General features: G+C 42.1%; 1 protein-coding gene across 10 annotated transcripts in view; it reads right to left on the bottom strand.

Annotated features, from left to right (window-relative positions):
• Positions 1-248: 248 nt before the first annotated feature.
• The window catches only part of rgs12b (regulator of G protein signaling 12b), a 46706-nt gene continuing 19608 nt past the window's right edge, over positions 249-27346 (bottom strand). For 6 of the 10 annotated variants that reach the window (XM_084344900.1, XM_084344898.1, XM_084344903.1 and 3 more), the window contains exons 6-19: positions 14281-14302; positions 9212-9381; positions 8200-8292; positions 7837-7980; positions 6514-6696; positions 6116-6266; positions 5776-5864; positions 5295-5513; positions 4788-4861; positions 4539-4665; positions 4336-4432; positions 4187-4239; positions 2725-2896; positions 249-2346 (exon numbers count right to left, since the gene is read on the bottom strand). In XM_084344900.1, coding sequence (XP_084201026.1) covers positions 1736-2346; positions 2725-2896; positions 4187-4239; positions 4336-4432; positions 4539-4665; positions 4788-4861; positions 5295-5513; positions 5776-5864; positions 6116-6266; positions 6514-6696; positions 7837-7980; positions 8200-8292; positions 9212-9381; positions 14281-14302 — 2205 coding nt within the window. In that variant the 3' untranslated portion in view covers positions 249-1735. The remainder of the gene's footprint in view (positions 2347-2724; positions 2897-4186; positions 4240-4335; positions 4433-4538; positions 4666-4787; positions 4862-5294; positions 5514-5775; positions 5865-6115; positions 6267-6513; positions 6697-7836; positions 7981-8199; positions 8293-9211; positions 9382-14280; positions 14303-27346) is intronic. The other 4 variants (XM_084344906.1, XM_084344905.1, XM_084344907.1 and 1 more) reach the window with 4 other exon arrangements.

Raw genomic sequence — 27346 nt, 5'->3', positions numbered from 1 at the left:
ACATTAAAAATGTCTTGTGTGTGCTTACATTTACTGAAGTAGAGTTACACTCCTCGAATGGTAATCCATGGTGATATTCTGTATTCTTGTATTCAGGGTTTGAAGATGTGTATAAAATGAAAAACTACATGCAAACACTGATCCATGCTCAGTGCCTGCTAAGGATACAATTAAGACACACTCATAAAGAAAGAGGAACAAGAAAAAGAGGCAAAAGAAAGGAGGCTGCTTACATGAGGCTCTGCAGAGAGAGTTCAACCTTTAAAACATTTATTTGATCTATTTACAGACAGTACAGTCAACTGAACAGAACAGAGGAGAATTGATTTCTATTGTGATACAACTGAAGAAACAGCATGGCTGCGTTGCATTTCAACAATGACTACAGCAATACGGTGATCTCACAAAGTTGACTATATACAAATTAATACTTTTAACTGATAGATTGTAAAAATGAAAAGGAGGTGGGATAAATTAATAGCACGGGATAAAGTACGAGTAAAACCTTTAAAAAGTGAAAATAGTTTGGCTTGTGAGAACCATTTTTTTCCAGCTAAAACCCTGCAGGGACAGACTGTTGAAAACACTGTTTAATTGCCAGGGACTGTGGGAAGAATAAAAAACAGATGCTGCCGTTTGATGTAGTGCAACGAATGAAATGAAAAACTGCTCATGTACAGTCAGTGCACAGGCTTCTGAATCATTGGGTCGGAGAGCGCGGTTACATGTGTGTGCGCTCTCCACAGCCTTGTCTTCATGAGTGACACGAGAAATGCCTGAGGTGAGAGGACAGCGGTGGAAACACAGAATGTACTGTGCTCCGAGTCGATGCAGAACAGCTGAGCGAATGCGTGTGTTCATGGTATTGTCGCATGTGTTTGTATTTATGGGGTCAGGAGCGACGTGTCAGCATGCGGTGTGCTCAAAAGCATGTAAAAAGCTGAAAATAATACATTGTCCAGTTAGAAGTGCAGAATGTGGCTTCAAGAGCACTGTGGGTTTGGAGAAGCTAGTGATCGTTAGCTAACTGTTTTGAGAACGTATGGCAACCACCTGCAGCATGAAATGAACACTGTGAAAAGTTAAAGTAAAAAAAAAAAGTGGGGAGAAAAGACATTTTTAAAGATGTGTAAAGTCTTGTTTGTAATTGGCTAAAGTGCATTGTTAGATTCTGTACACTGGGAGGGGGTGCGGGTAGGGTGGGTGGAGGAGGGAGTTTGGCACTGGTCACCGCCAAATCATCCTGCGCTCGTCCTCGAGTTCCAGAAAGAAATCCACAGCAAGTCGGCTCAAAGGTTCACACAGATACACACCACGCAGGGAAATTCCAGGGACAGTTTCTGTCTGAGCCTGATGCATCCATTTCTCCTCTCTTTGTGTGTCTGACCTACTTTATTATTTTACGTTATTGACTTACAGTAGATGCTGGGCAGGGGAGTGCATACTGTACACGTCACTATATCATCCACTATATCCTCTGTTTGACTAAATTAACACACATCTACTGCACATGATGAGTCTCGGCTCAGTTTTTTACTGTATTTTACTCTTGAATGTGGAATAAAATGTCATGTTATTCTAATTGGAGAGTAGAAAGCGGTTTATGGAGTTGAGGGAGGAGATCTGGATGCATTCTGGGCCACAGACCAAAGACCGACCAACAAGGACTTTATTAGGCCTCCGGTCCCGCTTGCGGTCAGGTGAAGGAAGAGGGGAAAGTCAAAAGTTCAAGAGTTCACACGGGGAAGGTACCTGAGCTAGGCCGACCGTCCTGTGCTTGTTGTTGGGGTCGGGGCTGGCGTTTGCACTGCAGGGCTGAGGGAGTGACGTAGTTGAGGCTGGGGCTGTTAATGTCCCCCTCACCCACAAGAGTCAGATCAGACAGGGTGTCCTCCTCCAGCATCTGGATCGATTCTCCCCTGACAGAGTCCTGGAGGAGACAACGCTGGCCACCCTGGGACGGGTGGATGGGGGAGATGGTGCCAGGAAACGGAGGAGGAGGTCTGGTTTTCCTCCCGCCTCCACTCTCAGTGCCCAGTGCAGAGTCCAAGCTCTGGGACTGATGGCTCGCGTTGAGCAAGTGGCCGCTGCCTCCTCCCCCTCCCCTGTCACTGCTGTTCGCCTTATTGCCCCGGCGACCGCTGCTAGGGAAGCTGCCGTTGTTTGGGTTACGGGAATTCGGGGTGGAGCAGCTGGGCTCGGGGTCGTAGGAAGGAGGCACGGCCTGGTTGGTTTCCACTGGCGACAGGCGCAGAAAGTCTGGGAGCTGCAGGTCGCTTTTGTTTAGCAGGCCTCGCTGGTCGTCTGCTCGGTTGCTCTGAGCTTTGGATATGAGGTCGAAGAACTCTGCAGGCGCACACACACACACACACACACACACACACACACAGTAGCAGGTGTATACACATAAGCACACGTATATACACGTGCACACACGCACGCACAAACACACACACACACACGCAAATGAATAATCGTCCAAAATGACATGAGACACATTCACTGTAATCCAGAAAACATGCAGCAGAGGGTGTATTAATCAGTTAGACAAGTCAAAGCTACATACAGTGTGAGCAGAGGCTGACTGTGCTACATGTAGCTAGCTAGCTTTGAAAGCATTTGGTGCTGCTTCTGCAATACTGCAGACAAGCAATAAGGGTTAGTGTGTTCAGGCAACAAAGCTACAGAAACGACAGAGAGAGAGGGAGGTCGTTCAGTCTTTACCTTCAGCTTCGTCTATATTAATCTTTTTCTGCTTTCTTTTCTCCGGAGCCTTATGGAGAGAGACAGAGTGGTTGGGTAAGGGCTGGCTGCTTGTGTCAGGGCTGGGCCCAGCCTTGCCGTTTTCCCCATGGGGGTGGGCTGAACCGGCTTTCCCTGACGGCCTGTCCTCCCCCTGGGGGCCACAAGGAGAGCGGAGCGGGGCATTAGAGCCCTGTTGAGTCATGACGGTGCAAGTACTGGGCAGAGGTGATGAGAGCACGTGGGGACTAGAGCTACTGATGGTGAGGAGGGTGGACTATTGTAAAATGGGAACAATTTGATGGAGGGGGGGGGGGGCACAAATTTCAATGATGATGATGAATGCTAGGCTGGGCGACAAAATCAAATATTACAATATTTTTGACCAAATACCCTGATGTTGATATTGCGACAATGTTGTAGGGAGGACGATGGGAGCTTTCATAAAATATTAACACAATGACATTTTTGATCAATAATCATGTGTATATAATGACTAACTAGGTAATGGCAATTATCCGAACAAGTAGAACAGTCTGGTAAATTCAGAAAAGTGCATCAGTTTACTGTAATGCAGCCTTTAAAACCAGGAAAACTCTTATTCTATCACAATTTAATGATATCCAAAATTTACGACGGTTATGATATAATATCGATATATTGCCCAGCCCTAACATGCACTAGAAATAATTCTAGAAAGATATATATGGTTGATAATTCTAATTAAAAGACAAGTGGGATGTTCCATTCAGACAACCAACACTGTTAGTACTAAGACTTACTAACATGTAGAGTAACAGTAACACACACCATAACACCAGAGGGAGCACCTTTCTAGTACTACTTAAAGCCACAATACTGCACATGAAGTGGGAAAATAAAAGATTCTTCCAGAATCAACCAAGAAAGCAATAAATTACCAATTCAGGTTAAATCCTCGATAATAAAAAGAAAACCCAGAAAGCAATCTAAAGTGCTACTGCCACCACCACCTCAAGTCCTTTCCCGGCGCACAGAGGGAGTTTTAAAAGTTGTGAGACCCAGCAAACTCTCCGCTAGGCTGGGCTACGATCGCCCAGCCACTGGTTTTGTTTTGGAAGAAAGAGAACTAGCAAACCAGAGAGAGAAGTCGATGATGCATTCGGCCAACAGGCAGACCACAATAATGGAACATTAGGAGCCTCAAGAGTGTGACGGGGCTCTCGGCCACACAGCAACAGTGCACATATATACAGTCGCATACAGCCTGAACGCTGCCAGAGACATAGATCAGACACCTGCACACATTTTTAACACATTGCAAACAGACATGGGTGATTGAAGACGAGCGAGAGAGACACTTAGTAGCGTGACATCATCAAACAGGAAGTTGAGACATTCGGTGGGTTATGGAACATTCCAGAGCAAAAGGAAAATGAAAATAAAAAGCTGGAAGAGGTCTTACTGTTGTTGATTGGTTTCTGCTTGTCGAGGGGACTACTACCTTCTGTTTGTCTGCTGAAAGGAGCACATGTAGAGATACAGATGCATAAATGATAATAACTGAGAAGCAATATACAGTATGTTTTCTTGTTCGGTGTGCATGTTCCCTACCTTTTCCAGGAGTGTGTTCTGCTATATCCAATACCACTCGCAGCCCATCCAGGTTGGATATAGGAAGACCTAGATCTAATGGCTCCACCTCCCCACTCTGCATCACACAGACACACACATGTGACATGAGTTCATCATCACACACACTGTCCATCTGTCTATTTCTGTCCAACTAAAGGAGGCCTGAATGAAGGGAGACTTACTATGCGTGCCACCAATTCAGAGAGGTGCAGGCCGTATTTGGCCACTACAGGCCTGAGGACCTCAGTCACTGGCTTGGTGGGCTTTGCTTTTAGGCCAACCGAACGGTTAATAGGAACCAAGTCAAGTCTGGAAAATGAGACAAAAGAAATTGTGTTTTCTGTAGGATTTTGAAGCAGCAGCATGAGTGGTCATACGGGGTTTCAAGACCAGCATTTACTCTGTTTTACTCTTGAAATATTTGACTGTACCTGAACAGAGTGCGTTTTTCTAGTCGAAGATCCCGAGAGCACAATGTCATACAGTCCTGGTCCAAAACAAGTGGCTGAGAGAGCGATAGAAAAAAGAGAGAAGTCATCATGAAGACATCCCGCTAGAAAGATGCCCCAATCCTAATGTGCCATCACTGAATGTTATATAAAACAGAATAACATAAAGCTGTGACAGTTTCTGCTCTCTGACCCCCAGGTTGATATGAAATGCGTGTTTATGGAAAATTGGAATCATCATTTATTAAAGCTGCATCCACTTTTTCAGGGGACTGCGTTCAGAACTATGCGAGAAGCTGAAAATCAAACAGGTCACACATATTGTGACCTGATTGAGTGGTGACACTGAAACAAAAGTTATGAAACCAAAACAATGAACCTCTGACCTATTATTTAATATTAAAATATTGATTAGTGCTTCTTTAAAGCCAAATGCCCAAATTAAAAGGCATTTAGAACAGCATCACATCAGTTTGTGTTGTAATGTACCTTCTCCCCTCCGACCAGGAAGAGGTCTATAGCTGCCAGGTTGATGCAGAGCTTCTCACAGAGCCCAAGCAGCAGGTCCCTAATGGACACACCGGCCCTCAGTGGCACAGAGCAACATGAGCCATCCGGCAAGCTTATGTTACACTGCCTCAAGGGGGCGCTGCCCCCTCCGCGCTCTGCTGACGCTGACACTGATACTGCGCCACGGGAAACATCACCCTGACGGAAGAAAACAGAGACAGGGAGGGGGAAGAGGAGATAGTGAGGGGAGAGTTTAAAAAATAACAGACAATGAACATTGAGAAAACTGAGGAAGAGAGGAGGGATAACAGACAGTGTTTTTGTTTGAGTTTCTTTTAAAGCCGATAAATTGAGAGGGAGAGGGTGAAGTTAAAGCTGCTCTATGATGAAATTAATGTCCATGTGCCCATTACTTTCATGTCTAAACTAATCATGTGATGATGTTTCCTCTCAGACTGACCTCATTCCTCCCTGACGACCCAAGCTCCAGACTGGCTCCTGAAGACAGAGAACCCTGGGACTCACGGCGACCATTGCTGCCTGAGAAATCTGAAAACAAGAAACTCGTCAGCAGTGTCTAGAAGAGCAACATGAAGGACTCCGTTTAAACTGAATTACACGATTATTGCCATTAGCAAAGCAGTTTAAAAATAGTATAAGAACTTTAAAGAGTCATCTGTCATCTGTGTTACTGAAATAGCAACAATATTGTTATCATCTTATTCATCAGGAAGAAGCTTTTTCTGGTTAAGAATTAAAGTTCAACAGAAGGAACTCATGCAATAGTCAAAACTACTGACTGTAGTTGAAGTCGGTCAGCTCTCGTTTCTTCGGGCCTTTGCCGAAGCTCCTGTTGCGCGACCAGGAGAAAAACATGCCTTTCTTCCGGTCTCCCGAGTCATCACGACTGTCCTCATTTAAAGATCTGCCAGACTTGCTCTTTTTGTCCTCCTATAAGACACAAACAAGATGAATGCAACACCGTTGGAGAACACACACAGAAATGTGTCTACTAGATGGCAACAGCCAGAATCATTCCAGGTCTTGAATAATTAGGATTTCAAGGGTCTTAGAACAAGCAACTCTTTAATTCTCATCCAATCACAACTAATAGACCATTTTCATTCTGCCATAATTAACTGTTACTGTGTCAGTAATCAGTGATGAGACACAGCTACGCTGAAGTGTTTGTGTTTACCTTCTTGGGTGTGGAGAGGTTGGAGCGGTCCGAGCCAGTGGTGCTGTGTTTGGAGGTGGGGCTGCTGGGGATGTGGTAGGGGTCAGGCAGGGGCTTCCCCTCCACCTCCGCCAGCATACACTCCTGGTAGAGCAGAGACTTGAGGAACCGTGTGTAGCTGTCGAACTTCATCAGGTTGAAGATCTAAAGGGGGGAAAAGGTAGGAAAGTAGTAATCAGTGGGTAACCGAAAATGCAGGGGGAATGAACGAGCAGAAAGGAAGAAAGGTAAGAAAAAAGAAACAAAAGGAAGGAGAGGACAAACACAACTTTGGAAAGGATTTAGAATAGCAAACTAAAGAATATCAGAGGGAAAGACTGAAAAAAACAGATGACCAGCAGAAGTTCATTGAAGCTGAAAGCACATGAGAGAAAGGTCAAATTTAAAGAAAAAGTCTGATTTCCCACTAGCAGCCCCTTGAGGTTTTCCATGTTCACGGATGACTACCAGCATACAAATGGTTTTATTTCCTCGAAGCCCCTAAAATCTAACATTTATCCACAGACTGGTATAAAGGTTATAAAAATCAAATATGTCTACATTTTATAGGAATCTGACTGTTAAATGTAGAATGTTAATGTTAGATTCAGATATTTTGTGTGTAAAGTATAGCTAGTGGTGCAGAAAATAAGGAAGTGATCGAGGAATAGAGAAAAAGAAGGAAAAACATGGTGCCGATGTGGATGTGGATGTGTAATGTAAGTTTGAATCCACATCCACATCTTAAGTCTGTGACAAAATCTAAGTGAATGGCCCCACGAGATCTTGAGCCAAGGGGTATTCTGCAAAAGCTCATCTCAGGCTTCTCATCTCAGAAGTGTGTGTGTGTGTGTGTGTGTGTGTGTGTGTGTGTGTGTGTGTGTTTGATGTGTAAAAACATGGAAGGTGATGATGAGGATATCCTTCTTGCCTTGTGACTCTTATCAGACTTTGAACATCTGAGCTCAGCTGTTGAAATCAATGGAGCTGTTCAGTAACTCTCCACCCCTTCACAACATGCACATCTAAGAAGCCATTCACATCCATAACGCTCAACAGCAGGCGAAGATGAATAGTTGACTCTATGTTGTCTGAGCACCCAGCGCTGAAATACTATTCTATTTTTAATAGGGATCTGATGTGATTCAGTTTTATGTAAAATAACTGAGTCCTTCAAGGGAAGCCTCCATTCACGACGAAGATCGTAGGCCAGTGTCATCTAAATACAGCTTCTGAAGCAGATGCAGTAGCTGCTAATCTCATCAAGATTTCAAGAAATAGGCTGTGTTTCGGTGTATACTCTACCTGCAGCTGCTGCTCCTTGAACATGTCAGGTCGAGGGGCGGTGAGTACGTCGTCAGCGAGCTGAGCCTGACTGTCTATGTTGACCGGTGTTGTGGCTTTACTGGACAGGAAGCTGTTGTAGATCTCCCTGGCTTGCTGAGAGAGCTGGAAGAGATGGGAGGGTAGAATGAGTGGCGGCAGGGGAGGTAGGATGGAGAGGTGGAGGAGAGGTCGAGGTACAGATAAAAAGACAGCGATCAGACGGAGAGAAAGCGGTGAAAGAGATCAGAAATGAAGAGAGCTTATTAACACATAAAACTGTCCCTCATTATTGCTGAAGGAGTGTAAATGGATGCATGTGTGTGATCAAAAAGTGTCAGCTACCTGTTTCTTGTCATTTTCAGGGACCTGACTGAAGACATCACAGGCCAGCCAGAACCGGATATTCTCCTCACTGAACTCTTTCTTAAGGAACTCCTGAGGAACAATAATTACATGTGGATCAAAAATTAAGACATATCAGGCAAACTAAGACATGCACAGTCAGAAGACAAAAGTGTCTTCACAATAACAGAGGCAATTTTTGAGATTTTAATGTGTTTTACTTTTTTTAATTTTTTTATTTGTCATTTCTATGACCACTATAACTGTACAGAAAAAAGAAAGGGAAAAAAAGTCAGATAACAATTGATATGACCACAGAAACTAACGATTAAAAGGTGGCTTTTAACCAGTGTTAATATTACTCCAAAGTCATACATCACCAAAGATATACATATTTATTTGGTAAAAGTGAAAGTCAGCCAAACGAATAGCACTTCAGTAAAAGTCTTTTTCTGGCAATAAATTAACTTAATTATCACAGGTACAGGTTTAAATAAAAAACACACATACTGTACATATGAATGTATGTATATACTGTAAACTATGGGTCGACCAATTATTCGATATTCAGCATTTTTTCAGGGTAATTTAAATTATTGAATTAATGTAGTGGAGTCAAAAATATAATATTTGCCTCCAAAATGTAGCTGAGTGGAAGAATCAAGTAGCAGAAAATAGAAATACTAAAGTACTGTTCAAGCACCTTAAAATTGTACTTGAGTAAATGTACTTGTAACTTGTCTCTACAGAAAGGCCAACAGAATAATGATTTTACATGAGTACATAAAGCCATTTCTGTTACAGTGTGAGATATGGTCAACACTTGTTGGCACAAGACAACAATAAACAGCCCAAGTCCTAACATTTTATACAGAAGCAGAGCTGCTTTAGCGTATAAATTTGCTATTTGAAAAGGTTTCCTGAAAGTCCTTAGATAGTTGAAAGAAAACACAGCCTGTTATCTGTTATGTGAATGTTGCTGGCAAACACCAGTCATGTGCTGCTCTAGTACCGAGAAGTAGCGGACTCCCACGGGGTCCTGCAGCAGCCTCTCGAAGCTCACAGCCCAGCTGGCCACTCTCCTCTCTGTGTGGCGCCGGTGGCTCTGAACGCTGGGCAGGCTGGCATTACTGTTCAGACTGTTGTCGCTGCTGCAGCCCTGCAGCTCCACGCTGTTGAGTTCTGCTCACACACACACACACACACACACGCACACAAATACGCACATATCAAATAGTTGTAGTGACTTCAGTAGGGTTGAGGATCTATAGGTATCTCCCAATCTGATTTGATTCAGGGTGGAATGATTAAAGCATATGTATATATATATATAGATATATAGATATATATATCTATATATATATATATTCCCCTTTTGCTTGCTTGCCCTGTTTGTTGCTTTGTTTTTCTCTGTCTGCATGCTTCACCTGAAGGCAGCACTATCAGTGACATGCTGTACACCTGGGCCCGGTGCGTCCCAGGTGTGTCCCATGTGGATAATAAGGGCAGAGCAGCACCCAGTCCAGTGAGACCTCCTCTACCAACAACTGTCCCTGCTATAGTTCTTCGTTCAGCAACCTTCACTCATACAGATTAATCTCCCCATTTGTTTTCATATCATTGCTGTAGAAAAAAGTACTTTAAATACATACTGGATACACAAAATCGGAAATATACACAAAATCCCTTTATAAATTGTAAGACTGTGGTTCAATAGAGGGTTCAGTGTTCCACTTTCAATCATTATATCAGACAAAACTTGTGTGAAACAAAAAATAGTTTAGCTGTTGTCAGTAGCTGCAGGTAAACCCTGCAGCTCCACACTGATGAAAGTGTGTTAACAACATGCTCCACTGAACATACTCATGTGTCAGAGCCTATTTAGTTTAATCTCAAACAACTCCCAACAGTATTAAACTATTTTCCTAACATATTGAACACTCAATTAAAAGTAAGTCTTACCCTTTAAGCACTAATTTCACATTTTAATTAAGGAGTTTTGTGGATGGATGCTTCATCGTTCTATAGAGGGTCCACAGAGAATCCATAGACGGAGTGGATTTAAGAATCAATTACTTTCCCCACCACTAGAGCTCTATGTTCCTAATGTTTAGAAAGCCCAGCAGAGCAAAGGCACAGAGAGAGGCTGAGAATAACCAGAAGAATGGAGCTCAGTTGAGATAAAACAGAATACAAAAACAGCCAGAGGGAAGGCATCACCGGTCAGGTGCCCGAGACGACGCAAATCCCGTAAATAGACTCAAAGAGCAGTATGCTGCCCAAAGCTAAAGTCCTTGGCTATTAATGGTTTGCTCCAGTGTCATTTCCGTTTTTCCGCTTCATAATTTAATGACAATTTTCACACTAAAGTTGTTGTCAGTTTTTCCAAACTGTTCAGCTCATTCACTCTCACTCAGCTTCAAACTGCATTGCAAACTAAAATTCTAACAGTGTTGGGGGTAACGTGACAAAGTAATGCATTAATGTAATCACATTACATTGGTCGTTAACAAACACAGTGGTATTAGGAGACCGGGGCTAGCTGGTTAGCATTCTAACTTAGGTAGACACAATACATAGACAGTATAAACAACAGTGTTGACGTTATGTCAAAGATGATATAACATCACTGTTGTTTCTTCACACTCTGTTGATAATGTTAGTTTTTTTGAGAATGTGAAACCAAAAGTCCAGCCACATCTTACAAATTGCCCTTTAAAGAGGACAAATGACTGTATGAATGTAACAAATGACTTTATACATGGAGTGAGTAATGTAAAGTAATGCAGTACTGTATACAAAGTAAAAAGTTATGTGTAGTAATTACTTTTTTGAGTAATGAACCAAACACTGGTCATTAGTGATGAATCTATTACTGTGAATGAGAAGCAAACAACAGTCCATCCTCTCTCCTATGCACTTATCCTGTGTACTGTCACAGGGACTGGAGTCTATTACAACGCACACCTTACATAGTGCAGATGACGAGTCTATCACAAACAAGGCCAATATTCATTTTGTGAATGACACAATAGCTGACACTGTGTTTAATTAATAGTAAATGATCTTTCCAGTTTTTTACAACTCATCCAAGACACTAACAATTAAAATTCTTGCTAGTATAGACTGTTAAAAAGGTTGAGGTTGAAATTCACAGTTAGAGATGTAAGTTCCTGCTGCCTTCATTACTGGAATTAAATGGAAATATTCAAAGAGTGCGCTTATCGAATCATGAATATTTAATGTTTTTAATATTTCAGATTTAAAGCCAATTTTTTGGATGCTTTAAGTAGGATTACAGTATTATTCAGTACATGTTGATATCTACATTTCACAAAGAGCACATTTTGCTAAACATGCAAGAGAAGTTCTTAGCTGACATTCAATTCAAAGGAACAACACTTAACCATCAAGCCTTTTGAGCACAACAGCTGTCCTAACACACCCGCACAACCTGCAGTTGGGAGTTACAAAACCATTTATTTAACAAACCATGTGATCTCATGATCGGCTGACTCTTTTTGAACTCTTTAAAAGAAATTCAGTGACTAAATTAAACTCAAGCTAAACTGATATTCAACATCGGAGCCTCCACAGTCAGTATGTGAGATTTACTGCTCCTCTGTGCCCTAAAATCTCCATTTTCTTTGGTCGAGCAGTTACCTGTGTAGAGTTGGTACGAGCCTGTGTGGTGCCAGCGGGGCAAGTAGCGAATCCTGAGGGGTAACCAAGCCCCTCCATCCATACTCACCCTATCAGGGCCCCTCGCAAACTCAAACACACCAAGTCGAACACACAGTCCAAGACGGGGCACACACACACACTCACATCTGACAACATCACAGGAAGGAAGCGAGAGAGAGAGGGATAAAAGGGAGAAGAGAGAAAGAGAGAGGCTGTTGGTTGTGAGCAACCTGGCTGACAACCAGAGAGACCACAGAGAGTCAGGTCACAACACGCACATGCACCTGCACCTGCATGGACGTTGTCACACACACACACACACACACACACACACACACACACACACACACACACACACACACACACACACACACACACACACACATGCAACACACACACACACACACACACACACACACACACACACCTCTATTGGCCTCCAGGTAGGTAAGTGATACAAGCACACACAGGCCTTGAGATGATAAATTATTCACAGCATGACACACACACGCACACACTCATAAACTGCAGTATTGATGAGGAGCTTGTTAAAGGAAGGCCACTGCTGAGACTAATGAGGCCTGCAGCCCCCAAACAGCTATATGCACAAATGGACAGAAGCAAAGAACAAGACAGATATCTGTCAGTCTCTTCCTGACTGGACTTTTCTGAAGGATCAAAATAAATAGAAATCTGCGAGATAGGTTCGCATTAGGCACAATACAAATATTCTTGCTCTTAAGGAACACTTTTTATTCAATGAATAAATTAACACTGAATAAAATATGTTACTTTCAATGGCTGATTCCATTAGTTTTCATGCGCCTATGAGGCAGAGTAAGTTGTATTATGCAAATGTAGCATGTAGTTTTATGACTTATTAAAGTAGCTATACCACAGTGTAAAACATATTTCAAGGAAACTACCTGCATTCAATACTTAATTAAAGTACAGTATTATTATCCAAAAGTAGAAAGTGGGGTAGAAATATAAAGTAGCATAAAATAGGAACTAGTCAACAGTAGTCTCACTCTCAAGCACATCAGAGCTACTTTCTCAGAGAATCGTTTGGTTAGTTGAGCATGGGGTCCCTTTACATGCTAAGATAACATTCATCATGTACCCTTCACTGAGTTAATGAGTTCCTCGACTCTTGAACTCAGTGTGCAGTATGAATAAACTGTCAGACTGCCGTCCCTTTTCTCTAACATATACTTATGTTATCTAGGAATGATGTTAAAATTAGAGACAATAACAAAGCAGCAAAGGATTTATGGAAATGCACAGCTTTAATCCTCATTATGAAGCTTAAAATCAGTATAATACAGACCGACATGTAAAGCTTGCTGTCTGTAGGCTTCATTTCATTTACTATCGCTTCCACTATTGTCTATGCCACCATGCTCCCTACATCACATGCACATAAATGTGAGCAAGGTGAGCACGCTCTACAGTCCACTCACTAACAACACATCCTCTCATCCAGTGGTGTGAATAAGTGGCCATAAACACTTCTACTTTGCGGCTGATTGTAAACCCGTCTGCCGAGGATTCTACGCCGGCTTGTCCTGTTTCTCACCTCCTCTTCCTCCCTTTATCTCCCATCTGCCACAGATTGTCTTTCATGTGCATTTGCAAGGCGTTAAAGCACCATTAGAAGTCTCCTAAATGGGAGACCTTTCGTTATTGTTGGCACGTGCTAATTACGTAAATGACACCAACAGCACCTCAGCTCAAATACAACACAACATGACACAGTCCAATTAAAAATCAATGCCCGAAAGGTTTGACGCACTAATTTAATCTACAGAACCAGCAGAACACAAGAGGATATAGACATTTAGTCTTGTTATCAACTGCATCAATTGATAATTGCATACAATCACTGCTATTTCATACACACACTGGTATAAATTAGCAGAGTAAATGCGAAACCACGCAGTTAACCTTTTACTATGTGGTCTGAACCACACTGCTGTGATTCTATCCATGATTTGCCACAGCTAGCAGCTTTAATGTTTACAAATCTGGAACTATGTTCGGATTAGAGCCTGCAAACCTCAGCAGAGCAGGCAGAGGTGGGGCAGGAGTTGAGCAGGTCAAACCAGACTGTCTGTTGTTTGTGTGAATGTAGTGAAAGCAGCCATCACTGAGGGGTCCACTACATGAACATGGCCATGTACTTCAGGTGAGGACAACAATGTAAATCAATCATTTCATCCCATTAAATGCTACTAAAAAGTGGACAATTGCAACTGAAGGAATAGGGAAGGCAATTCAAGAGTAGTCAAGGGTGTAAAGTCAGGAAATAGGAATATAAAAAGAGAGACATAGTCATATGAATTCATATTAATAAAAAAAATATTGAGAAGACGTTATAAGGACAAATCTACTCACCTCCATCGGAGACTGCAGCGGACTGTAAAGGAACACAGAAAAACATGGATTAGGATTTCCCTCATCACACAGATGACACATCCGCACTCACACAGCACACCAGAGCCAAGAGGCAGCTGCCCAGACACGCACTTCAGGCCACATGGAGACACAGACACAGACCGACTGTATTTTCTCACAGGACCTGACCCATCGTCACATGCACTTTCACATCATAACACAGTCAGGTTAGCGCCCACACTCATTGTCTTGTGTGTGGGTTGAATCATCTGTGAACTGGCTGTGCTGGCTCTGCAAGAAAACCTCCTAACAGGGGTGGGGCTTACAGTGTGTGAAGAGGTGAAGAGAAGAACTTTTAAGGCCTACCTGCACCCAGTTTCACAGTGGAGTGTTTGCAGTGTTATCTAATCACAAACAGACACAGATACTTATACAGACACGTATTCAAACCAGTCAAGATGAGAGTGATGAGTGTCCTATTTCCCTGACATAGACACAACACAGCACACAGATACACACACACACTGCACACACAATGCAGTGATTTTTATCCCAGACATGCTGAGCTGGGATGAGATCATTCAACACAGACATCAGTAATGTAGCTAACTCTGGAACATAGTTGAAACACTCTGTGACTCAGAAAGAGCAAAAGGAGAGGAGCAGACAAAGCAGAGACGGTGAGAGAGAAAGAAAAGGGAGATGGGGGAGAGATGAGAAAGGAGGGCTGATCAGCAATTAAAGACAGAACTGTTCGTCAAAGACAGAATACAAAACTAACACCAGCCACACTGTGGATCTGTCTCAGGCTTGTGTTCCTTTAAAACTGACCACTAATGTTGCTCAAGACAGGCTTTATGCTCACCCATATGACAGCGGAGAGACTAGGTGAAGGTATTTTCTTGTGTCATTTGCACTTGGAACTTTGAATGATCTCATTGTTACTCAGCACAGGCACATGGGAGTCAGCTGGATGACTTGATGTTTCTATGGGGTTATCTTATGGTCATCAGTTAGAAATGGTTCAACTTGATTTCTAAGGAAACACATTTCAAGTTTCTTCCTCATTTTGGTATGTTGAATGACACTTAATACAGTGACTGATTATCATTGCAATGCGAGGGGCTCTAACCAGCCATTAAATAAGAGTTTTTGTGTGCTTTGTTGTTGCAAACTCTTAACAGAAAAATAGATAGATAAAGATATTTTATTCAACCAAACACTGAGCAGCATTTTGTACAGGTGCTCATCATGATGTGTCCACACCCTGTCTTTACCCACAGGGTGAAATCAGACAACTACCTTCACCTCACTATACTGTAGATAGAGCCAGTCTATATGAAGGGCCTGAACCTATGAACCTAAGAAACATGTTTACTTTCAGCTTTCTGCAGTAACCTGATTAATAAAATGCGATAAATATACAACACCCAGCGTAGAAGTAAAACATTAGAGAAACCCAGGAAAAGCTCATTTCTCAGCCATGTGTATACACATAAATATCTTCAATATCTTATCAAAATGAAACCAAATCAAGATGGCTTTCCCTCATTACCATTACAGATTATATGAATGTATGCGATTAAACTGCTGGACACAAGATGTCTCCTACTTCACTGTAAAGGTCATTTTCAGTGTATGTGGCTTAAATTATTCACATCACACTTGTGTATGCTGAATATTGGATCAGGATCAATCCAACCTCTAGCACAAATGTTGGCAATGCATGTTTCTGCATACCAGGAAGTGTTGCAACTTTGTATTTCTTTATGTTGCAACCTTAAGTTTCTTTAGGCTCAGTTTTCTATTCTATGTTGTGACGGCGCTGTGCTTATGGTTTGGTTAAGTTAAGAAGAAATGTTTGCTGTTTTGGATGATAAGTGTTTTTGATGTTTGTGTCCACCTTGTGTTTGTGTGTATATATGACTATGCTGCTGCCTGTCTTGGCCAGGACATTCTTGTGAAAGAGATTTTTAATCTCAATGAGTCTTTTCCTGGTTAAATAAAGGTTAAATAAAAAATAAATAAATGTTTGGTCACCACAAACATGGCTAGAGATGTCCCAATTTATCATCAATAATATATACGGTTTCTCTCGCCACTGACATGGCTGTAAATTGTCAAGAGGTCTCCTTAAACATGTTGAAACACAGCCTCAAACTGCTTTGACTGGCTTGCCAGCCTCTCCTGCCTGTAACTCCAACACCTTCCCCTCCACCTCCCAATATGAAAGTCATACTGAAAATGGACATTTCCACAACAAATGTGAAGATAGCCGCCGCCTGTCAAACTCTGCACATACATCATTCTTCACAGTGAAGCTCAAACATTCAACCAAGACCAAGGACCAAGAAAAATCCATTTTTGACTGGAACGAGACTGAAAGCATATCTAAAGGGAAGATCATTACTTGTGGGAGTACATCTTTGTGTTAATGACTAGAACTGAAACTGACAGTAATATAAAAATAGAAGCTTCTTGTAGGTTTAAAATAATCAGTTTCCACAGCTGCACAGTAGGCTGTACAATCAGATATATTCACAATGTCAAACTGCAAGGGGAAAACTGAACTGCCTTCAGTCCAAATGCTCAGACCAAAAACTTGTAACTCAATGTGATGTTAAAGCCCACTCAGATTCCCCATCATAACCTGATTTCTTCCAATTACTTGTTTTTTTAGTGCACATTTACAAAGTGACTCTCCACTCGTATATACATTGTGGTTAAGCAAATCCTGCAATGTCCTGTCTCAGATTCAATGTGCATTTTAAACTCATCAAATCTAATGAAGTTGACCCTCCCGATGCAGCATATGTGCTGCTTTGATTCATGTGCATCTTGGCCATTTCCTCACACGAGCCCGGCTGTCCTGGCCAGATGGCACAGCAAACGTAATCACTGGGATTAGCTATTTCAGACTGTCCCTGGAAGAGCAGAGGTTGGCACCGGCGCGTGAAAAGAGATTTGATGTGACTTTATAGCAGCTGATTGTGGTCAAACCGCCGCAGAGGACAAGAGAAGATGACAGAGGCAGAAACCTCACCAGTGGAAACTGGTTACCTGATCCGTACATCCATTAGAGCCCCACACATTTCACATGTCACACATCTCAGCAGCATGTATTCTTTCTCTAATGTGAGTGTGTGCTTTATGTGTGTTTTATAGCCTTTGTACACATGTGGTCGACATCTGTTAGAGATGTTTTTGTATGTAGAGTGCGTTCTTTTGCATTTGTGAATGTATGTGTGTGTTCACCCCATTCAGCTCTGGTGTGATCACTTCCAGACGTACTCTGCGGTGGAGTGGTTTGGCCCCTGGTCGAGGCCCCAAGTCCCCTCTCTCTTTCCCTCTCTTTGCTTCCCTCTAACCCCTTTTCAATCTCCCTCCTTCTGTTTGTTCTTCTCCTCCTATGCAGTCATCCAACTCTTTCTCCCTCTGTCCCTCATTACCAAGTTTCACTCCCTCCCTCCTTCAACCCCTCCTCAGTCATTCCAGCAGTGTTCCCCCTCCTCTCCTGGCAGATCCTGGTCATTCCTGACAACCCACAGGGAATGACTGGGGTTTTCCAGACTTTCCCTCCACAAGCTTGTCTCCCAAGGCCCCTGTCCACATTGAAGCAGGCAGCTGGAAAAATTCTAGATGATAGGGAATTATATTATCAAAAATATCCAGCACAGTATGTTACAAAGAAGTCCCCCCACTTTATACACCCAAGTGTGATACTTTCTGCTCAATTGTTTTTAAACTAAGTAACCTCATTGTAGCTGAAAGTAGAGATTTTCCGATATATTAAAGCCCCGATACTGTCTGCGGTTATTGTCCACAGTTCGATGACACATATTAACGAGGCTTTTATGTCCTCATCAGACAGTATATGCACTGATAAGATCAGCAGAAAAAAGTGACACAGCAGCACAGGACTGATGGCTGTGATTAAGGTTGGTAGAAAAAATAGTTCCAAGTAAAACCTCAGAATGTGTGTGTGGTTACAATCTGTTTTAAAGTCAAACAGAGCTGTAGATAATGGCTTTTTCTCATCAGTTAACATGTCAGCACATTATTTGTTTGGCACTCAAACTGTCGGTTGTGATCGTGCATTACAGCCATTTCTAGGAGGAATATTGTCATTACACTTCGGTGTACAGGATTGGCCGAATTGGTGATGAATTTTCGGGCAAAACAAGAGATGCAAACCTAAGAATCTGCATTACAGAAAATTTCGCACTAAAATTGAAGTTTTTTCAGCTATCAAGTAGAATAGCAGTTTGGTCATATATAAGAAACGACTGCAAAGGTGTAATGATGCCAGAGTACTACCTCACTAGGAGGTTAACTTCAGTCACATAATTGACTTTCTATTGCTCTGACATGAATAAAAATGCTCAGCTGGGATGTTTTTCTGGTTTAGGTGTTCAGTTGTTACTGCAGTGGTCTGCCATTTCTGGTTGGCCCAGAAAAATTAATAAAGTTATGGTATTCCAGTCCATATAGTCACAGTCTGGCTGTGCACAACGATATTTGCACCACTACATAACATGACTCAACTGATCAAATACACTGATACTGTATATTTTTATAAGCAATGTAAAATCAGTAACACTTTTTATAAAGTTGCAACTGATGTTTATAAACCCTGAACAATTGCTAATAAATGGTTTGCAAAGCATTTCATTGTTTGTTAATGATGTTATTAATGATGGTTACTATATAAAGTGTTACCGTCAAACCATATCTGATGCCCTGCTCGACCTGTTGCCTAATTTTTGAGCTTCAGTTAGTCTGTGGATGCTGGCACATCTTGAATCACATCTTTTATATTCACAATAATACAATCAAGTCTATGAAGAACTTCATTGGAATATTTTCTGTCTTCTGAGAAATCCTGTGCCGTGACCAGTGAAACAGTGGAAGTGTTGTGGACAGTTATACAATGAACACAAACCAATCACACCCACTTTAACAGAAGATAAGACGGCTGAATCACATGTCGTCACACACTGTGTGAATCAATCTTTCGGGCTCATTTTTCATGCTTAGTTCGTCACTGCTGCTGGTACATGTGGATCTCTACACGACAAGAACAAGATAGAGGTGTCAGTGGGGCCTGGGTGTTGTGCTGAATTATGACTTTGTTGATCAGTAGTGACCTGTTGGATTCTGTGCAGTTTAAAAACAGGATTTTTTTGCTTACAGGTCACAACATGTTTGTACAACTACATCATTCTCCTTTCAGCTCCCTGAACATTAAACATCACCTTGTAGCCACATGCCTGGCCTGTTCATGTTGTGTTTATGTGTGTGTGTACAGAGGGCTTGGTCACTGGGAGTACAGGTCCCAAATGCTTTATTAGCTGTGACAAGTGGGAGAGGGGTGGCTTACATCATCTGTTATGAAGCCTGGACGTCGGGTTCAAAATATGGCAAAACACAAGGTGCAATTTACAGCCGTTCGTCCTCACCGTTATCATAATATTAATACTTTAAAAGCCATAAAAAAGTCTCCCTTACGATCTCAAGTTTCCAAGATGTTCCCTCACTGTTTTTGTGCGTCCAGGCAGACGACATTTCCTGGAAAATGACACTCTGTTTCATGGGATGAGACACAGAGCAGCCAGTAACACTTCAACAGGGGGAATAAAAACTGTCTATCTGTGGTAGAAACCGTCAGGGATAACATATGCACTCACACACACAAAGACAAGACTGTTTGTACCACAGGAACCTTATTCCTGGCTCCATCACTGCAGCTGTAACTGCCACCTTTGGTCAGGAATGAGCTCCACATCTTATGTGTGTGAGTAAAAGATGAATATGAAGTGAAATATGGAGGGACACCGAACATTCCTTCCAAGTGTGCCTGTGAACGGTGGCATGACTAAAGACAGACCGCACCTATAACTGAACAACCGGCACACACATGCTATCCTTAAAAGGTGACTTAGAATTCACAACACAGGTTAGTGCACGCACGCACACACTTCCAGCTGAGGAGGAAGCTGTTGCGCCAGCAGTCTCAATGTGTGCGTGCCTGTGTGTTTACTTTTGAATATGAGGTGAATAGTGGCTGCCATTGAGAAGAGTGGAGTCACCCTGCCAGGATTGGCAACCATGAAACCGCTTAGCGTTAGCTTAACTCGGAGAGGATGGGATGAGGAGAACAAGCTGATTAAGTTAAACGATCCAAAAGTGAGGCTACGCAAGGTGAAAGCATGGGTGACGGTGCCTGCGTGCCACCCTTAGATGAAGACAGATCTAATCACTTCCTGGCAAAAGAGAGATTTTCAGGAAGATTTTTAAAAACATAACTGACTAAAATCAAGGAATAAACAAACATACACTGATCAACAAACTCTGTGTCAATGGACCCTGTGTGTCCACCGTCTCAACGTTCCCAGAGACATTTAAAAACTTCATTTCCTTCCAAAGTGAAACCCTCTGTGACCATCCTTGGAATTCTGGGATAAAGGCCCTAAATCCCTGCAGTGCTTTCAGGAATCAATATCCACTCTCTATGAAAGGAAGGAATGCAGATAATGTTTGTTTCCGTACAATAGAGCCACACAGGAGATGTGACTCAGAGGCTGAGCCGGTGATAAATGTTTGCTTTAGTTGGCTCCTTGCCTTCAACGCACACAGACACGGAGGAGGGAGAACAAGATGTAAACACAATACAAATCTGATCAAATACCTCCGTTTGCAAACACTCACATCTGCTGGCTGACGCACTAAATTAAGTGAAATTTCACAATAAAAGGAAACAGCTTAGTCAGATCACCTCTCCATTGTCTCACAGCTGTTTTTTTTCTCACTTTCTTGAACACAAACACACACACACACACACCAGACAGGCTTTGAGGTTAAATGTACAAACCATATGACTCAGAGACGCAAGAAAAAAGAGGTCTGTTCTCTCTTTGCCTCCATTTGTCTCAATCTATGGCCCCTGTCTCTACCTCTGTTTCTCTTCCCCTCTCTCTCTCTCTCTCTCTCTCTCTCTACATCTCTCACTCTGACCCAAAACACATCTGGCTTTGAGAGGAAGGGAAACAGCCCAGAGCTGTCTCCAACTCCTGTTAGTCTTTCATTTTTCATTTTCCTTCTCTCTCACCTTTACACACACTTTCCCCGTCTGCCACCACCACCACCATCACCACGTCCTTTTTTTCAGGGAGACTTGTTCATTATAACTTTTCGGATGGTTTCTTTCCCCTTTTCCTCTCTGCTTCTTTTATTTTGTCTTCATTAGTCTCCATTTGTCTTCTTGCTCTTCTCCCATCTCTGTATTTTCCCCCCTGGATGGTCTGGAGGTAATGGATTCCTCTCTCTCTGTGTACTTTGCTGTAGGTAATAGTCCTCTCTTTCCTCCATCTGTCCCTGTCTTATTCGTTTGCAGTGAGTACAACAACACTGGTATGCACTGTCGCCTGCAAAGAATGGCGTTCTCACTACACTTCACTTCTCTCTCTCTTTGCCATTTCATCCTCTTGATTTTTTTGTCAGTAACTGCACGGAGGGAAAGCCGGGATAGGAAATTAATGTCAGGAAAAGCGCTGTTGAATTTTTGATGTGGCTGCTAACTTTTTCCACTTGTGGCACTCTGGCAGCATCACAGCCAGACTCAATCAGAAAAAGGTTGAATATTTCAAACCCAGCGTTAGTTAAGACGTACATAAATGAGTAAGTAAGTCTGTCCTGCTTCAAAAAAGTACAGCAGGTTGTGCACTCTCACTCTCTGGCAAGTGTGTGTGTGGATACTACTCACTGTATTGAAGTTCCAGACCCGCTTGAAGGAGAGCCTCTTCCTCAGGCTCATCCTGCTCTCCTCTCACACAGGAGGAAACCCACTGACTGCTCACTCTACATGTCTGGACCACGCAAACACACATGAAAACAGTCACGCTCGCATGTGCTCTCGCTGACAGAGCTTTTTAAGGCAGGAAATTCTCGCAGACAGCTGACTTGCACGGAGCCATGCCTCAGCACGTCTGTCACACACACATCAAAGAATGATGTGCAAAGGTTGCATTCAGTAAATTAACTCTTCTCTCTGACTATATCATATATCCCTCCCTCTCTTTCTCACACACACTCCTCCACACACTTAGCTGACAGACTGAGTAGGAAGTTCCATTCTCTCGCAGACACACACACACACACATACTCTGTTTCCATAGTGACACGCCCCCATCGGCCAGCAGTCACAGAGAAGGGGAGGGAACAGAGGTGAGTCTGCCAATCAGGCTGCAGCACAGCCTTTACCTCTCCACCCACCTCCTACTCCTCCCTGTTCAAATCATAGTCAGGCAGGTTTAGGTTTGATCAAATGTTTTCCAATGATTTATGAAATAAATTGCCCTCCTTGCTTTGTGTACTATAAGCAAAGGAGGAGGATAAAACAAGAAATGAAGAGGAAGACGAGAGGGTTTAATCTAAAGTGTCAGCTCTGAAAACATTAATGAAATGTCTGCAGGTTTGCTAAAAGGTCAACTGACGCTAACAAAGGCACTTCACAGGACAGAGCTGCGTCCTTCAGCACACATACACTCTCACACACACAAAGGCTGCAATTGAATTTGTGCATATGGCCTTGAGCCTACACCTAGCTCCCCCTAATTTCCTGTTTTGGCAAAAAAGAGTAAGAGTTTCTGTTACACCTTCTCCGATACAGTACCTCCACAGTCTGTATTTTTGATGCCACTGTCTATGACTCTGATGAGGTCACGGGTATTTACTGTACAGTGACAAGAAAACACATCCAGTAATGGATCTGGTCTGGGGCCAGCAGATAGGTGCCAACTCTGAGCTGGACTCTGCACTAGTAGCATTTGTATGTTTGTGTTTGTATTTGTGTTTGTATAGAGCTGGGTTTACTGACAGCGGTTGCACAAAGTGTTCCCGAGCCCTATAGTAATCTATTTTACCCTTGATCCTTTATATCATGTGTTTCACAAAGTGGTGAACCTCTCCCCATTGTTGTTTGTGTGCGACTGAGCTTTTCGAGGATGCTCCTTTCATACCAAATCATCACCTGTTACCAATTAACCTGTTTATCTGTGGAATGTTCCAAACAGGTGTCTTTTTTATCTTTCCTGGTCGTTTGGTGCCCCTCCCTTTCTTGTTGGAAGTTGAAGTTGTGTTGCTGGTATCAAATTCACAATAAGTATATATTTACATCAAATATATTGTCTTTGTGCTGACTGAGTTCATGTCAAAAAGGATTAGCAAATAGCCACATTCTGTATAATTCATGTTTAACACAACGTACCAAACGGCATGGTCATTTGTAGGATAATTTTGCCCTCTGTACAATGTACCAAAATTGCCATAATGTACGATAATTCGATCACTTTGTGACGCATATATTAATTGTTGGTTTTAGTCTACACACTGTCTCATTTCAAATAATTTCCTGACGTGATCAGGATAGCAAAATGTAGATCCTATGTTTCACAAGACCTCTTTCCAGCCAAAAATGCTTGGTGTAGGCTCGGATGATGAACGTGATTCTTGACTTCGGCTGTTGTTCTGTCTCCATCCTGCTGCCCAACACTCATTTGAAGCCATTCGCAAGTGAAGCCTGAACTTTCTCACTAAGGTATTCAGTGTTCAAGTCGAGTTGTTTGTAATGCTTAACTATGTCCAGTTATTTATTTAAGGTTAGCTTATGACCTTGTAAAACTACACATTTTGACCATTTTAACATTTACAATTTGGCAACGCAGGTCCCAACATTCTAAGAATCAAGGTTGTATGTGTGCGAGACTCCTTACAGACCATTGCAAACTGTTTATGATCATTTCCACTTGCCTTTATTCTCTGAGCTGGACTTGTAATGAATGTTTTTCAATTGCGCATAAACAGTGTATTGAATTTTAATTCCAGAAGAATCAAAAACATCATAGAATCTCTAAAAAAACAAGACAACCAGTAAACATTTAGATCTGTGTGAGCTGCAGTATGTCTCCTACTATTTTCTCCCAGTATTTCTAATGGAAAGTGTCACTTTGGTAACAAAACATGACATTTTCACTGCCCTCTTTTCAGCACCACAAGCACCATTTGAGGCCATAGACCTCAAATGCAGTGCCATATTGTTGTTAAAGTTAATGTTAACCTTCCACGTCGCCGTATCATAGCAACATCGGGGATGGATCCAGCACTAAGTCCCCCCGACCACTAACACAACACACACACAGTGAGTCTGAAAGTGCTGCCAAAGCCCTAATTACCAGGGCTTCTAATGCTAAAGAGGCCGCCCAGCGGAGCCTTCAGTTTTAACACATTAAAGTTTGCCTGGTTTAGGCAAACTAATTTTATCAAATGCACCTCAAGAGCCACATTGTTCAAACTTCGGGTTCTTAATTTTAGAACAGCTCACTGGTCTTTTTTACACATCTTTGACAGGCCAGGAAGAACAATGAATGGTGTATGAGTAACCAGCGCTAAAGATCAGCCCAAAACACATCAGTCAACAGAGGGGAAGAGAGAGGTACCGGGCGCCAACACAGGATGAGAGGGATGTGACAAAGTTTAAGTTGGCTAAATCCACATCCTGCTGAGAAGAGGAAGAGAGCAGAGGAGGAGAAAAGAGAAGAAAAAAGAGGAGAGGAGATTTCTAATATCTCACTCCTCTCTTTAGCCTCATTCCTGTGGTCTAGCCAAGCAGCTCTGTTTCCTTTGTGTGTGTGTGTGTGTGTGTGTGTGTGTGTGTGCGTGTGTGTGTGTGTGTGTGCGTGTGTGTGTGTGTGTACATAAGATCATGGCCCTTTCTAGGGCAGCTCAACATAAAAGGGATATATTCTCTTCTGCAGATATCAGATGACAGTAATCCAACAGGACTACACACAGAAACAGACACACACATGTGTGACACATGTTAAAAGTTAACACTGAGCACATTTTTTGTACTCCTGGAGTGCATTTCTCTACCGCCATTTTAAGCAAACCAGAAATATTTACACAGTTAAAATGTACATGGTTATCTAGCCACATTCTCAATGGGTTTACTATATCGTATTCGTCAGCCCTGTATTAGCATGTCTCGGGTGGCTTTTTCTAACCTGTGACTGTTTTGTTGTCTTTGCAGATGCCATTTATCTGTGTTGGGAACATGCTGACACGATGGTACTGGTAGTACATTTTCCTGAAATTCACTTTTTTTCAAACTGTTAATAGATAAAATAACTATACCCTAACTATACAGAACACTGCTGCCAGACTTATTACTGGGACAAGGTATAAGCGGTTTAATCACATCACCCTTGTGCTTGCCTTGCTCCACTGGCTCCGTGTTAGATTTCAAATTGATTATAAAATTTGATTGCTCACTTTTAAGGCCTTAAATTTCATCGCCCCTGTGTACATTTCTGATTTATTGATCTTGTATGTTCCCTCTGGAGTAGACCACTGAGATCTGCGGATGGAGTCCTGCTGGTTACACTCGGTTGCAATTAGTGTTAGAGGATGATTGGGTTTTTGCTATTGGAGGCCCTTAACTATGGAACTCTCTGCCTAATGAACTGAGACACGCTCACGAGTCCCTAGGCTCTTTTAAAATCTCATCTTAAAACCATTGGTTTTGTTTCTTGTTCAGCACTTTGTAGCTTTGTAAGAAATGTGCTATATAAGTTAAGTTTATTATTACTATTATCTTACCATAAAGCAATACATCTCTGTCCGTCTATCAGCACTGTTAATAAACTTTAAATAAACAAGCGAACAGCAAGCCGCTCAAATGACAGTGTAGCAGGGGCTGTTTGATATACTGTAAACATCGTCACATCACAGCAGGGCAGGGCTTCGGGGCTCTGACTGACCGAGGGGGACAAAGGCATGCACGCAGAACCAGAGCTGCGTCATCTCCATTTACTCCAACTGACCATTTTTTATAATTTTTTTAAAGCAATGGTGAATCGTGGAGCCTGTCAATAGTTCCCGTAACTTAGCGAGTACTAGCAACCCAGTACTATAAATCAATCAGTCAATAAATCACGTATTAACTACTAACTGACAAACATCGCACTTCTGTCTCTGTATTGGAGTAGGAGGCTGTAAAACTAGCCAACAGGAACACGTCTGACTGGCATGTTTATTTTGTGTGAACTATTTGTTATATTAAATGAGTATTAAAAATATTTAGAATTATCAATAACTTAATCATTAGATTAATTAATTAACTTATTGATTAATTAGTAAAAATAAATTGTTATTGGTGCAACCCTAGACTAGGTTATACCTAGAGCAATGTGGGCAGAGGGTTGGGGTTAACCCTCTGCATTGGTTATCCCTAACGAGGCGTCAGCTAATTTGAATGTTAAGGTTTTGATAACTCTACACAGTCAGTATGAAGTGGATGAGCGGTTCTTAAGGAAGCTGCAAGCAGACCAGAATACCAGAAGCTAAGCAGCAGGCACTGCACCAGTTATTGTAAAATAACCAAACGTCTGACAAATGCAGGGGCTTCATTACACTCATACATAAATCCTGTAAATCCAATTTTAGCATAAAGCAGTCCTGCTCATTTATATGTAACATTGCTCACCATAGACTAATACAACCAGAGATAAAAGGCTTAGCCTACTTGCTATAAAGAGTTAGCAAAATTCCCAACAATTAAAACCCCTTTGATCTCATTGTATCAACATATTGTCCAACCTATGTATATGACAGATTTTGAATTTGTTTTTTAACTTTTGCAAATCATTATCACAATGTGGAATAATTCAAGAGTTCAGGCGTTTGGAAAGAGTGAACTGAACACAAGGTCTTCAATAAAGTATATGAGAGCGCACAGGAGGAATCAACAGGTGGTTTACCTTAAAGGTTTAACCAACAGTTAAATAAATAAATACATAGATACATGAAACTGAGGGGCTTGTATTAACTCACTTTCAAACCAGCTCTGTCGAAAGAACCATATTTTCCATGAAAATAGTTTATCATCTCTCTGTTTCTCTGCCTTGCACGCAACCACTGTAATTCAACAAAACTCGACACTGCCCTCTGCTGTCAGGATGGAGGTAAGGCACTGAATAGAGCAGAGATAGAGAAAACTTCTGATTTCATT

Source organism: Pagrus pagrus (assembly GCF_965226575.1).
Source record: "Pagrus pagrus genome assembly, chromosome: 2".
Classification (NCBI taxonomy): domain Eukaryota; kingdom Metazoa; phylum Chordata; class Actinopteri; order Spariformes; family Sparidae; genus Pagrus; species Pagrus pagrus.
The sequence above is the reverse complement of the archived record's forward strand: the minus strand, read 5'-3'. Positions and strand labels throughout refer to the sequence as shown.